This window comes from Chenopodium quinoa, unplaced genomic scaffold (genome assembly GCF_001683475.1).
Source record: "Chenopodium quinoa cultivar QQ74 unplaced genomic scaffold, ASM168347v1, whole genome shotgun sequence".
Lineage (NCBI taxonomy): Eukaryota > Viridiplantae > Streptophyta > Magnoliopsida > Caryophyllales > Amaranthaceae > Chenopodium > Chenopodium quinoa.
Genome location: NW_018745448.1, coordinates 628,552 through 641,641, shown reverse-complemented (window position 1 = coordinate 641,641; position 13,090 = coordinate 628,552). Strand labels below are relative to the sequence as shown.

Genomic DNA, 13,090 nt, shown 5'->3' with positions numbered 1-13,090 from the left:
TATAAGCAGACTCTATTTCTAGAGTGAGAAACTCTCAACTAGAGAGAAAAATCTCAATTATGTTGAGTTGAATTTAGATTAACTTCCTCTTAAATTATTTATCATTTGCAACTTGATAAACAATTTTTTGTTATTCAAAGTGATAAACTGGAGCATCCTCGTGAATGTGTGATTTTGTCCCTATTGAAGTTGGAACTTGGAAGGCCATGGTAAATTAATTGTGAACTATAAGGAGTCAGGGAGCTTAATTCTTCCAGTTTAAACGCAAAGGGATAGAAGATATGGTTGGATCTAGGATCCGATAACTCCACAAGAGATCTTGACTACGAGAAGACAAGAAAACAAAAATACATTTTGAAACTAGAAGAACGCACCCTTTTCCACATAAATGGACAATTTTAATAATATTAACAATAATAACATTAATACTAATAATAACTATAATAAAAATAAATATTAATTACAAGAACAATAATAACATTAATACTCCCTTCGTTTCATAATGTTAGTCCCATATAGAATCAATCACATGAAAAAAAAAACAAATATATTTGAAATCTAACATTAAAGTACAATATAATTCATAATTAGTTTGTCTTATTTAACTTTTTTGATTTTTTTTATTAGAAAAGCACAAGTCATAATTGCATAATTTAAGGTAAAGATTTTCTTAATTGGAGTCATATCATCAATCCACAATCAATTAATTCCAAAAAAATCAAGTTATAAATAAAATATATTCAGTATGGGTAGATCTTTTTGAAACGCCCAAAATAGTATATGAGACTAACATTATGAAACGGAGAGAGTACTTAGTACTCCCTCTGCTTCTTATTTCTTGCAACAAAGGGAGGTTGCACATTTCCCAAGTCAAAAGTTTTAAGGGAGTAAAGCATAAGTTAATTCCATGTAATTAAGTTTTAAAAAGGAGGGAAGTAAAAGGGACCACCTATTTTTTCAAAGCATTCACATGGACTGATTTTGGGAGGGTGTACTTTTTCCTCCCAAATTTTCACCAAAATTTAAAAACTTAGTTTTCCACTACAAATTTTTTCCCACCACTTACTTTTTCCCAAGCAAATGTTGGTATAAATTGTTTAAAACACACCCAGCACATCATATATTCAGTACATCAACATTTTCTACTCCCTCCTAATGAATACATTTCACCTTAAATTTCTAAAACTTAGCACTAAGACAGTTCAAAACCTACCATAATTACACAAAACCTACATTCATAAATCTAATTAGTGCTAAATTAGGGGCAACATCTTCATTTTGAAATCTTCCAAAAGCTGGTTTAGTTCGAGTTGTCCAAAAAGTTGCATCTCCACTTCATCACCATCGCAAGACCTGGGTCAGAACAAGGTAGTATCTGTCAATGGATATTGATATTGAAGAACTTTTTTTCAATAGAACAGTTACTAGGTGAAGAACAACAAGCATTATCCAATGATTCATCACAGTCAAGTACTGATTCAGAGGATGAATATGCTGCAGAATGGGCATACTATCAGATTTTAAACAATCAGCAAACAATCCAGCAAGGAGAGAAGAGAATAGACCTCACCATAGAACAGAAAAAGCAAATCGTAGATGTCATTCTGTTACAGATGCAAGGAGGTGATCTTCCAAGGGGGTTTTTTTTATCCTAACTAGCAAGAGAATTCGACATTCATAGATCAACAATGTCTAGGTTATATGAAAACATTAAGAAGCGAATAGCCCAGGGGAATGTCATTGATGTCAGGTTAAAAAAGCTGGTAGGACTGGTCCCAAACCCAAAGAGTACTTTGATGAATGGTTGTAATCTGTCCCATTATACAAGAGAACACAGAAAAACTATGCAGGAGCACTGAATGTTTCACATTCAACAATTCACAGATTAAGGAAGAAAGGAAGACCAAGCACACACACAAGCACAAACCATCCTGCATTGACATCCAACCACAAAGTGGCAAGGTTGAAGTGGGTTTTAAGTCACATAAACCCAATTCCAAGTCAAGGGGACTCAAAGTTTGTTGACATGAAAGAAGTCATTCACATTGATGAGAAATGGTTCTACTTGAACCCGGAAACCAGAAAATTCTATTTGCTTCCAAAAGAGGAAGATCCCTACAAGTGTCAATAGTCAAAGAGGTTTAAGGTGAAGGCCATGTTCATGGCAATGATAGGCAAACCAATTGTTCAAACTTAGTGAAAGTACATTAATAATTACATAAATAAGTTTACTACCTACTTAATGTATTCCACATATTTATTCTAACTTCTTATTGTTGATCTCATCCATCAACATTTTGCTCATGGTTCTCAATCCACCAACCTGCGATTAACAAAAGAGGTGAATTAGGGATCAAGACGGATAAAATGTGACCCACTAACTGTAGCAATCACGTACTCTCTATTGGATGCCCTGACCCCGTTTCGTGCCCTCAATGGTAATTCCGTGATGCATGGGTAATATCAAATTGGTATTAGGCCTACACCGAGACAAATCACCCTTGCATTGAACCAAGTAGCAACAGAAAATAAATCTTGAATTGTTACCATCCAATGTTGCTCCCTAACCACCTCACTATCCCATCGAATACGTTCTAAATTCATCTAAATTCTTTCAAGCCCGTAAATCCATTCGTACAACATAGGATGACCGGCAATCTCATTTGCTATTATTTTCCGAGCGTCATACCATTGCGCTTGATCACCAAAAAAAAAGAAGTCTGCCACACAATGAAATCCATAGTTCTCATCACCAATGGCATCCTTCTATGCCGTGATATAAGGCAACATCGATCCCGGAAACAAGTGCAAATACCTACACTGACTAATGTCACACGGATATCATGCACAAAAATCATAGTTAATTATTTGTAACACTACAAGCTGAAATACATTTAATTAAAAAATTAATAGTCATTTATTAGTACATGTTTGTTGGTTACCACCACGTTGAGTGTTTCGACGGTTTACATGCTCGAAATAACTTTGATTACGTCTGGTACCATTGTTCCTCCGTCGACCTCGAACGTTGAGGTTTACATGTGGTTCTTCAAGGTTTGTATGATCCGCTTGCAGCTCATCTTCAATGATACGAGATACATTTCGAAGTACACTAGAGTCAATATCAATTACCTCATCAACCAGGGAACGAAAATGTGCAACTTTCTCAGTCGAATAGTTCACCAATTCAGGAATATTAACATAATTACCAATAACCTAGGTTTTCTATAAGGGATGAATTTTCCTAGTATAAGCTTGTCTATGCAATTAGCGAATCATGTATCTGGCATGCAAATGGCATACCATGGGTCACACGCATTGCACATCCACAAGGCTCATATACTTGGTAACTCAACTCCTGCATCCTTGTCGTCTCATCATTGAGTATTTTCAAACAATGTTGAGACACTTTGCCATTTATACGTGACATTGACAAATTTTTGTATTTCTCACGAATTTTAAATTTTTATACCTTCAAACCATTACGAATTGTAATGCTGATTACCAATATGACAATATACTCGGGCCCATACGGTATCCAAAGAACCTGACATTGATTCAGATTATTAAAAACATTATAATTTTTTTTATTAAAATTACATTAACAAAGTAAAGACAACAACTGCTAAAGTAAAACAAAGAACATGTCGATGATTCAAACCATGTATTCACTGTTGAATGTTAGCTCTCAACTCTACAGTTACTCGTGTAACCAAAGTGAAGAACTTGATTCGTCCAACATGTCACAAATTTGGTTTTATGACAAAGCCATATTATCTCAACATAAAGAATCACTGCCGAAAATGTTGCCCACCAATCTTTTATTGTAACTAGAGCAACACCATACTCTTGCATCTCGGTTGCAGCATCTATGATGTGTTTCCATTTGCCATTTTTAAAACTCGCACCAATTTTCTTGTTTTTTAACATATCAGTTAATGTGTCATCGACAGAGTAAATGCGATGTCACTCGAAACACTTCTTTCAAAGACGCACAAAGGCCAAGTTCATGGTCTTAAAAATTACCGATGGCTCTTTATCAAACCCAATCAACTCAATTAATCTCTGCAACCCCCCCAACAGCTTGTTGTGTACTCTTTGCGCATGAACACATAACCAACTAGGAAATTCTGGTTTGTCGGTTGATCTTGTAAGTCGAATCCATACCTATTACATGTGGGTATGTGCGGAGTATTTTCATCGTAACTGGGTGCACCATGAACACATGTTGCCGAATGCCGAGGTCATCGGCCATGACCCAGTAAATATACCGACTCTGTCTCGCCAAATGAAGAAACTGCTGAACAACTCCTCTACTTTTGGACATCTCCGTACTCAAATTATTTCGGAAATTGTAAATGTGTTAAATGTTTGGATGATCACTTGAAAATTACTCTACAATAGTTGTCATAATGTTACGCGGCGCAACCTTAGACTTTGTCATGTCACGCACTAACCTTTTTTGCACCCGAGCTCAATCAACTAACTTTACGATGACCCTCCTGATACACAATCATTGGATGGTTATGGGTCTTGATTTCATCATTTTTTACATGGATCTTCCAACTGTTAGTGGTGAATTCATAATATATCATGATGCAGAAAGGACAAATGTTAGCTTTGGTTTTTGTGTTCTTCCGTATCGCGTTCTCCAAATCTCTAGGCTTGCTTTTTCGTCCCCGATCACATTTCAAATATCGATACGGCCGACCATCTCTGCTTTAGTTGTAACACATTTTCACCAAAATACATCCCAGTTTTAAGGAAACATCCGCCCATTTAACTACATCCTCAAACGTTGGAAATAAAGTGTCCGTGACAAAATTCACACTATAATTCATATTATCACCGCCGTCTTCAGATTCTAAATCCTATGAAAATAAAAGTGAATTAGTAAACGTCGTTTCCCTTTTACAAGGGAACACACTCTTTTTCACATGAATGGACAATTTTCGCCTTTTTGCAAGTTGGACTATAAAATAGTCATTTATTAGTCATGGCCATTATTATATCATACTGACCCTTCTAATTTATACCACGTGGTTAAGAAAAATCTCAAGCCCACCACGTCGGTCCCCACGACATCTAACCCCACTTTTTTCGATCCACCACCAAAAAATTTATGCAGTTTTTGGGACGAGTTTAGGACGATGGACGACAATATTCGTACTCTAGAGATGTCGTCGAAAGATTCTATAAGTTTTTTTTTTTTTTTTTTGAAAACAAACTTCCACCTAAAAAATCCGAATTCACCAAAAATTTCCGAATCTGCCTCTCTACATCCGCCTAGAATTTCTGGATCTGCCTAGGTGGATTTGATTATTTTGGGTAGAAGTCTGTTTTTTTATTTTCATTAATTATTTTGGGTGGAAAAGCATTACAAAATCACGCATCTTAATGTTAATTTTTAATTAAATCCTTCTATTTTTAGCTAGCTTATCCAACGCCTCCAGGGCGTTCGTTAGCTTTTGTCTTTTTTTTTTTTTATAATTATTATTAGTATTAATGTTATTTTTGTTAATATTATTAATATTTACTTTTGAATTAATTTAATTTATTAACTTAATCTTATTAGTATTATAATTGTTAATGTGGTTATTTTATGATTTGAGCTACCACTTTCCTCTAATAATAATACCCTTGGTCCATCAATTATACTTGTCAAAGTAAGGCACATGTAACTATGCAAGTGATGACACTTTAACTTCAATTATTTTGAAGGTAAAAAAAAAATACAATTGTAAATTTGTAGAATTTGTACTACGTAAAAAAAAAATACCAATTAACCAATTTAATAAACAAAAAATGGCAAAATAGTATTACATATTGGTCCTTCTATTGTTGATTTATTTATGAAAAATGTCATGACGACTCGACATATATGTTGTTTTATTTACCATTTTGCCATAAAAATCAAATTGCTTAAGTGGGAGTACCTCAAGAAAAATGGTAGTATAAGGTAGAAAATGGAATAGAAGAGTGGAAACGGACGTAAGGAGTAGAAAGGAAAAAGTGAAATTCCTCTTAGATATTTTTTTCCCACTCCTGAGAACACTATTCGGATATCAAATATCAAAATGTAGTAATTTAAAAAAAAAAAAAAAAGAAAAAAAAAAGAGAGAGAGAGAGTAATGGTTAGATACACTAATCAATAATCTAGAGTATTAGAGGAAAAAAAAAAAAAAAAAGAGGGAGAGAGAGAATGTGACAGTTGGAAATGAAATTTTGAAAATGTAGCTTTGAAGACAATTAATATGCTCATACAGTTTGCTACTTCGTATACGCAACACTAACAGTGTATTTGGATAACATTAGAGGAAGGAAAAGAAGGGGAGGGAGGAGAAGAGGAAGGGAGGGAAAGGGAGGGGAGAGAAGAATGGTGAGTTTTCCTTCCAAATCTCTCCATTGTTGGAGGAATCATTTTCCTATAATTTAATCCCTTCATTTCTCTCCCCTCCAATTCCCTTAGGCTATGTTTGGATATAAAAAAATGGAAGGAAAGGAAGGGAAGGGAAAGGGAGGGAGACAAATTTCCTTGTTTGGATAATATGTTGGGGGAGAGAAGGGGAGGGGGAGGGAGGGATCTATTTTCCCTCCTCCTTTAATAAAGACCATCCCTTCAAAATTGGAGAGATTTGGAGGGAAAATGGAACTCATCATTTCCTCCACTTTCCCTTCCTTCCCCTTCCTCCTATTTCCCTCCCTTCCATTTCCCTTCTAATTTGTTATCCAAACATAGCATTACTTCCTCATTTGTTATCCAAATGAAAGATATCACAACTCTCCATTTACCTCCCCTTCTTTTCCTTCCATTTCCTTCTATCCAAACACACCGTAAAGGCTAAAAGCCTAAAATAAAAGCATTAACTACTAACAACATGAAATTCCATATAAGGTTAAGGCCGTTAGGCTGCATAAATCAGTACCAAATTTCACATTCACCATATCAGCAATGCTAATAACTTAAGCTACATCCATCTTAAACTTGACTCATATAGACTTGATATAGCTTTGGCTCAAGTTAAATCGATCATGAGCATGAAGAAGACTAAAATTAAGCTCATGCTAACTAAACTATGGAGATCCACCCAAACAAGATCAAGCTTATCAGAAAACTCAAGCCCAGCTCTTTTCTTTGGGAATGTAAAAGTCATAGCAATTTGTCCATATAATTCAAAAACTCACCTTTCTTTTTTCAATATTGCAAGGTAGCATGAGGAAAAAGGAGTAATAACTCATTTGGTAACAAATCATCTAATACATGTAGTAACAAAAGTTAAGTTACAAGAAATTACCTGAAATCTAAATGTCTCAAAGCTCTAATTGCTTACTTGACTTTTAGACGCCCTTTTGAGTCTCTTGAGGTTGTGCTAAGATGTTGAAATATGGGAGAGTATCTATGACAGCAAATTATAACAATGAGAACGTAACAGTTAGCAGCTAAGAATAATAGGCTTGCAATCCAAAGAGGTAAGAACACATTCTTGCCCTTGAATTCCAATAAGTAACCCCACATCAGCCAGTGAAGTTGAGTCCCCATCCAAATTACTATACAGGAGAGTCCTTCCCATTTCATTTTCATTTTACTCCATGGCAATACCACTGGTATCAAGGAAAAGAACCACACAAAATACTGTGCCGTAATTACCTGATGTTGAGAGGGGAAACAAACATACTCAAAATTTGCATATATACAACAATCACTTAAAAGACTACAGACATTAATAAGAAAACGAAAAACAAGAAAAAATATGGCAAAAGGAAAGGAAAATTACAAACCTTATTGAATGCTACAAATGCCACTGTCTGTACAAGAAAGCAGAAGGGAAGATCGAGGGCATATTTGAACATAAGAAGCAGCTGAACGGTAAACTGTGGTAGGAAAGAGACGAGCTTTTCAAGTATTGAGAGCTCATGCTCATAATGAAGGTATATGTGGTAGAAATATATAGAGAAATTGTGCCTAGGATCAGTTCGTGTGAGATGGTAAAGCAATGCCTCATGTAGAAATTCCCACCCATATAAATAATAAAAGAGACCCGTGAAACCAAAGAAGACAGCACCTGATATCAATCCAAACAGGATCCTAGTGCCTGAAAAAAAGCTCACAAGTACAGTCCACAAAGACTTCAGGTCTGTATCATTTAAGCGTTGAGGTGATTTTTCTTGATCAGAGCTCCAGTTCACAAGCGTGGGCTTCTGACCAGATTGGATGACTCGTGGATCAAGAACTAATATTATGGGAAGTGCATATATAATAGGATATATTCGGAAGTGGACAATAAGTCCATACCATATTGCAGCTTGGTAGACCTTCCCTGTGGACAGATAAGAACAGAAAATCACAAGACATTATGAAATTAGTACAATTTGCCCAAGAAAAAAAAAAAAAAAAAAAATCTATAATGTCTTACGGTAAGAAATTCCAATAAACATGAAGTAAACATACAAAACAAGCTTGGTAGAACATTGTAAGTTGCACCACAAATGCGGTTAAAAATTATATAACATGCACATCCACTGACATGTACAAATATCAAGTGCCACTTAGCATTTGTCAGAAGCATTCACTTAGCAAACCTAAAGCATATAATCTCATTTATTAGTCGCTCAAGTGTTTTACACTCTAACGGGTAGCACTAGAATTACTTCATTTTCTAAAATTTCTGATGGTATCTTGTCAAAAGACTGGTCTTTCACATTTAAGAGCACTAATTCATATACAAATTTATACTTACACACATTATCTAGAAAATTTCGACAGGATCCTATGTAAAGACTGCTTTTGTTAGTAAATTCAAAACCATTTCTTCAAATTTATTTACATACATGACGTATACTTACACATATGCGCATGAATATATATACCATCCATACCAGTTTTTTATTCCACTTTAAATTAAATTGTTTGAGTCACAGATTTCACCCAAAAAAAAAAAAGAAAAAAAAGGGGGGGGGGGGAATGATTTATCTCTCTGTGCATGCATAGAAATTGTGAACTTACAAACTGCGATAACGAGAACTACTCAAGAAAAACTGTTGCATTCAAGAAATTTCTCAGTGAAGAAGGTAGACTTGAATCTGGAAGGCCTCAATGATGAAGAGTACTTTCTACAACAATGAACATTAACATATGCAATGTATATGGTAAATAGAGCAAATATCTTAAACCCAGTAGGCCTTCACATTAACATGAGCAATTTTCACTGTATATCATTCTGCTAGCACTCCCCAGATTTTGTTTTCACAACAATAGTGAGAGATTCTTTCATGTTTTTCCCTTTTCAACAGCTCCTAATAGTGTATCACTACTATCTTAGCTCACAAAGAATGAAACCCATGTCAAAGCACAAGTTGTATCAGGGTAAAAAGCTACCAATTATTGCAGCCTTGGCATTAGTTTAAATTTGTGAGGTTCCTTAAGTATTTGTTTGAGTGATGAACTTGTCATAGAGGTTTTTTTTAAGCTTGTGTGATTTCACATTCATAAAAAGTAAAAGACAAACTGAAAGACTAAAAAAACAATATTTATATGAAAAGAAAGAAAAGAAAGATATTTGAATTTAGAATATTACCCCTCATAATACAGGTAATGATCCACAAGATTACTGCACAAACAAGAGGTTCACAATTTCCACGAGTTCCAATGGTGAAGGTAAATGGATTGAAAAGCCATGCCATCATGCAGTAAGTGCATATTTTCTCTGGTACTCCACGTAGCTTCAAAATGGAACGAATTAAGTATCCAACTAGCAGATCTGCAAATTAGAAATGTTGCAACTCAGATGATGGCCAAATAAACCTGTGCACCTCATATTTCCTAGTACACTCCCAAATCTGTAAATAGCAAGACCACAGTAACAGAAGTTATGACAAAGAAATTGTTGACCACAACAATGGATCAGAAATTTCTCTTCTTTCTAATAATACATTAAGCTCCACCACAATTAATAAATAAAAAAAAAAACAAGCAAATTCACAATATCATAAAAACTGGTCACCCTAAACCAAAAACAGAAGCTCAACCAAAGTTAAATGCCAAAATTTAATGTGTTTAGAATGGAAGAATTTATTTCCACATACATAAGGAATGTACATCAAAAAAAGAGCAGGGATAAGATGTGTCACAGCGAAATTGAATTCCAGATATCTAAAAATAATGGCAAGTAAAATAGCTTTTTCTAGAGCTGTTAGGATGATTCTTTCATACCTGCAGCTGAGAATAGATATTTCCCCCAAGAGTGATGAAAAACCGCATTTGGTATGAGTAGAAAGGCAAGCAATGGTGAATAACGATACGTGGTCCTTTTGAAAGGAGACTCCCCAAAAGACATCAAAGTAGCAGCATCAGAAAATACAAGATAATCAACATCAGTGTATCTAACTTCCATATGGGAGTCTTGCCAATCTCCATAGAGGATCAATAGTACCCGTAAAATGGTTGAGAATATGAGCACTGATTGAAAATTAATCCCCATGGATGCTGCATGGGACAAAAATCTTGTTGGAGTAAGTTCAAATTAGCTTTCCAAATTTTCTACAAACTCTAAATGACTGAACATTCATCAATACAAGTATCAAAGCCAATTCCACGAGTGAAATACTTGTGTTGAGAAGGACAGCCTGTAGTTTGTGTCAAGATAAACAAGAGAGAAAGAACCTGAACTAAAATAAAGTAATCACAATCTTACCCTCAAACCAAGTACAAATGAAGGCAGTCGTAAGAGGTACAAGACCGGTGGTGCACGTTATCCTTAAACTACTCAGTAGCTTCAACTTCTAATCAAATACCATCAAAAGGATATCATATAGGCAAAATTTGATTTTTGAAGCAACTTCATACAATCATCTCTCAATTCCTCCCAGGCCTATGGAAGTCTACATCTAAATTCAAATATTTTATTGAAGATGTTGGAGTTAAGTTTCCTCTTGAAATGAATTATATTTCCCGCTATTTAAGCTAAAAATATACTTTTGATGTTTCAATCTTTTTACTAACATATCTCATTTCATGCTTATTGATGCATCATTTTAATTACTAACATCCTTAATAATCAATATATAAAAATAATAAATTGAAGCAAATGTAACAAGATTTTTACATGATTATATATTTCCTGAAGAATATCATCAGATTTAGTCAAAGTAGTGTATGTAAATAGTGTATAAGTCATAGTGTTGCAAATATAAAGAGATGGAGGAAGTATGTCCTAGGCTTGGTACTCACAGTAATATGTTTCACTGGCTGCTCGGGTCATATTAGTATTAAGAGGCAATGCATGATCAACAAAAAATCAACCCGATATATATTTACAACACCGTGATTAAATCTGAGATCGCGGATACATTGTTCCCACATAGAGAGCATTCCATTTATTTGACTATAGCACACATTGCATTGATACTAGTCCGAGTCTCGTCTCCTACATACCAGTATCAAATGCAAGATGCTTAAAACTATATGACCAAAAGTGGATACAAATCAGAGTCCTAATTAACATTTGATCGAAATTTCTCTGTATGATTTTACATATTCAAAAATTGTTTTTGCATCTATAAATTAAATTGTCCAAACGAGAAAATGTTCAATTTCATACTTACAACTTAACATTGCCTAACAACCAAAATTGACTCCATTATCTAATCAAGCTACAAACATAGATACATTCTTCTTGCTTAAGAATGTCAACAAAAATTGCTCGTTATTTCCTGACTTGATTTCAATAATAATAGTCAATAGTTCAATAATCCACATTAGAAGAACCCTAATTTGATTGTACTGAAATTTAAATTAAAGATGAATTCTTAATTGTTAAATTGATATTCGATTATTAAGAAAAGATAGAACAACATCATACCTTAGAACCAACTTCAATGGAGGAGAGAAAGCTAAGAATACGCTGTAATGGAGAGAGAGAAATTTGTGCAGCGTTAAAGTGAAAAGCTCACGAGAGGAAAAAAAATGAATGAAAAAACATTGAACAGGAAGGGTCAAGGGTCAGTGGGGAGGTGGAGGGGATTTCTGTTTTTAATAATAAAAAATAAAAAATTAAGATCATTTTTATGCTAAATTTTTTTACAAAAAATCGAATTAATCATAATGCAACACATATCCGATTTAACTTATAAAGCCGGATTTGTTTCAAAAAAAAAAAAAAAAAAAAAAAATTATAAAGTCGGATTACCGATTTTTTATTGGAAAAATTAGAAATAATAATCCCAACTTTGTCTAATTTATGTAGAATAATCCCAACTTTTAATTATATTGGAATAATCCGAACTTTGGGGTCTTCGTTTTCTTCAATCCCTAACCGGTCAACAAAAGTCAATGACCTATTATATCAGGTCACTTGACACGTGGCAAGCCTTGATTGGTCCAAAAATAATTTTAAAAAAATGAAAACCCAGCCAACCTCCCCTCCCCCCTGCACCCTTACCTCCACCACCACAGCTAGACCGCCTCTTATCCCCTCGCCGAACCGCCGCTATCCCCCACCCCTTACGTCGCCATTTTTCCCCCTCCCTGAAAACACCTTCCTATTCCCCCCACCGAAACCCCAAGGTTGAAGCCACCAAAATCCTTAAACGCAGCCACCTAAATCCCAAAATCGCAGCCACCAAAACCCCAAATCGCAAATTCGAGGGTGGGTTAGGTATTTTCGGGATTAGGGGAAGGGTTTCAAGTGAGTTTCGTGAGCGGTATGCCGGCCGGCGTTTGTGGCTGGGGGAATTGAGAGATTGTTTGGTAGTTTTGAGGTCGGTGGCTGCGGCTGGGGTTAGTAACTGTGGTGTTTGGCAAGGCTGTGGTGGTTGGCGAGGCAAGAAGGGAAGCCAACAATGGGTTGGGCTGGGGTTTCGGTTGTTTCAGGATGAGGGAGGTCAGATAGGGGTGGCGATGGTGTTTTCCGGAGTGGGGGAAGGTCGGGGCCAGGTTTTCAGTCTGGCATCCGTGGTTTTTCCGGTGAAAAAGGGATCGGAGAGGGCAGTGGGTGAGGTTTGGGGCTCCGGTGAGCAAGGGTGGAGGGGTTGGGTGGTTGTCTGGTTCATGGTGGGTTTTTTTGGTTTTTTTTTATTTTGTTTTTTATATATT

The 13,090-nt window shown here is 35.4% G+C and overlaps 1 protein-coding gene across 3 annotated transcripts; it reads right to left on the bottom strand.

The window, feature by feature from the left end:
• Positions 1–974: 974 nt before the first annotated feature.
• LOC110713609 (GPI mannosyltransferase 1-like) lies at positions 975–12,275 on the bottom strand. Of its 3 annotated transcripts, XM_021892061.1 has the most exons (6): positions 11,859–11,941; positions 10,692–10,779; positions 10,211–10,483; positions 9,576–9,758; positions 7,780–8,318; positions 7,215–7,648 (listed from the first exon to the last, which is right to left on the bottom strand). In XM_021892061.1, exons 3-6 carry the CDS (start codon positions 10,476–10,478, stop codon positions 7,328–7,330), a joined length of 1,311 nt encoding a protein of 436 aa, XP_021747753.1. In that variant the 5' UTR covers positions 10,479–10,483; positions 10,692–10,779; positions 11,859–11,941; the 3' UTR covers positions 7,215–7,327. The 3 variants fall into 3 exon arrangements, with proteins under 3 accessions (XP_021747751.1, XP_021747753.1, XP_021747752.1); XM_021892059.1 differs by adding an exon at positions 975–1,353 and having other exon boundaries at positions 7,296–7,648; positions 10,211–12,275; XM_021892060.1 differs by lacking the exon at positions 10,692–10,779 and having other exon boundaries at positions 11,859–12,275.
• Positions 12,276–13,090: the final 815 nt, after the last annotated feature.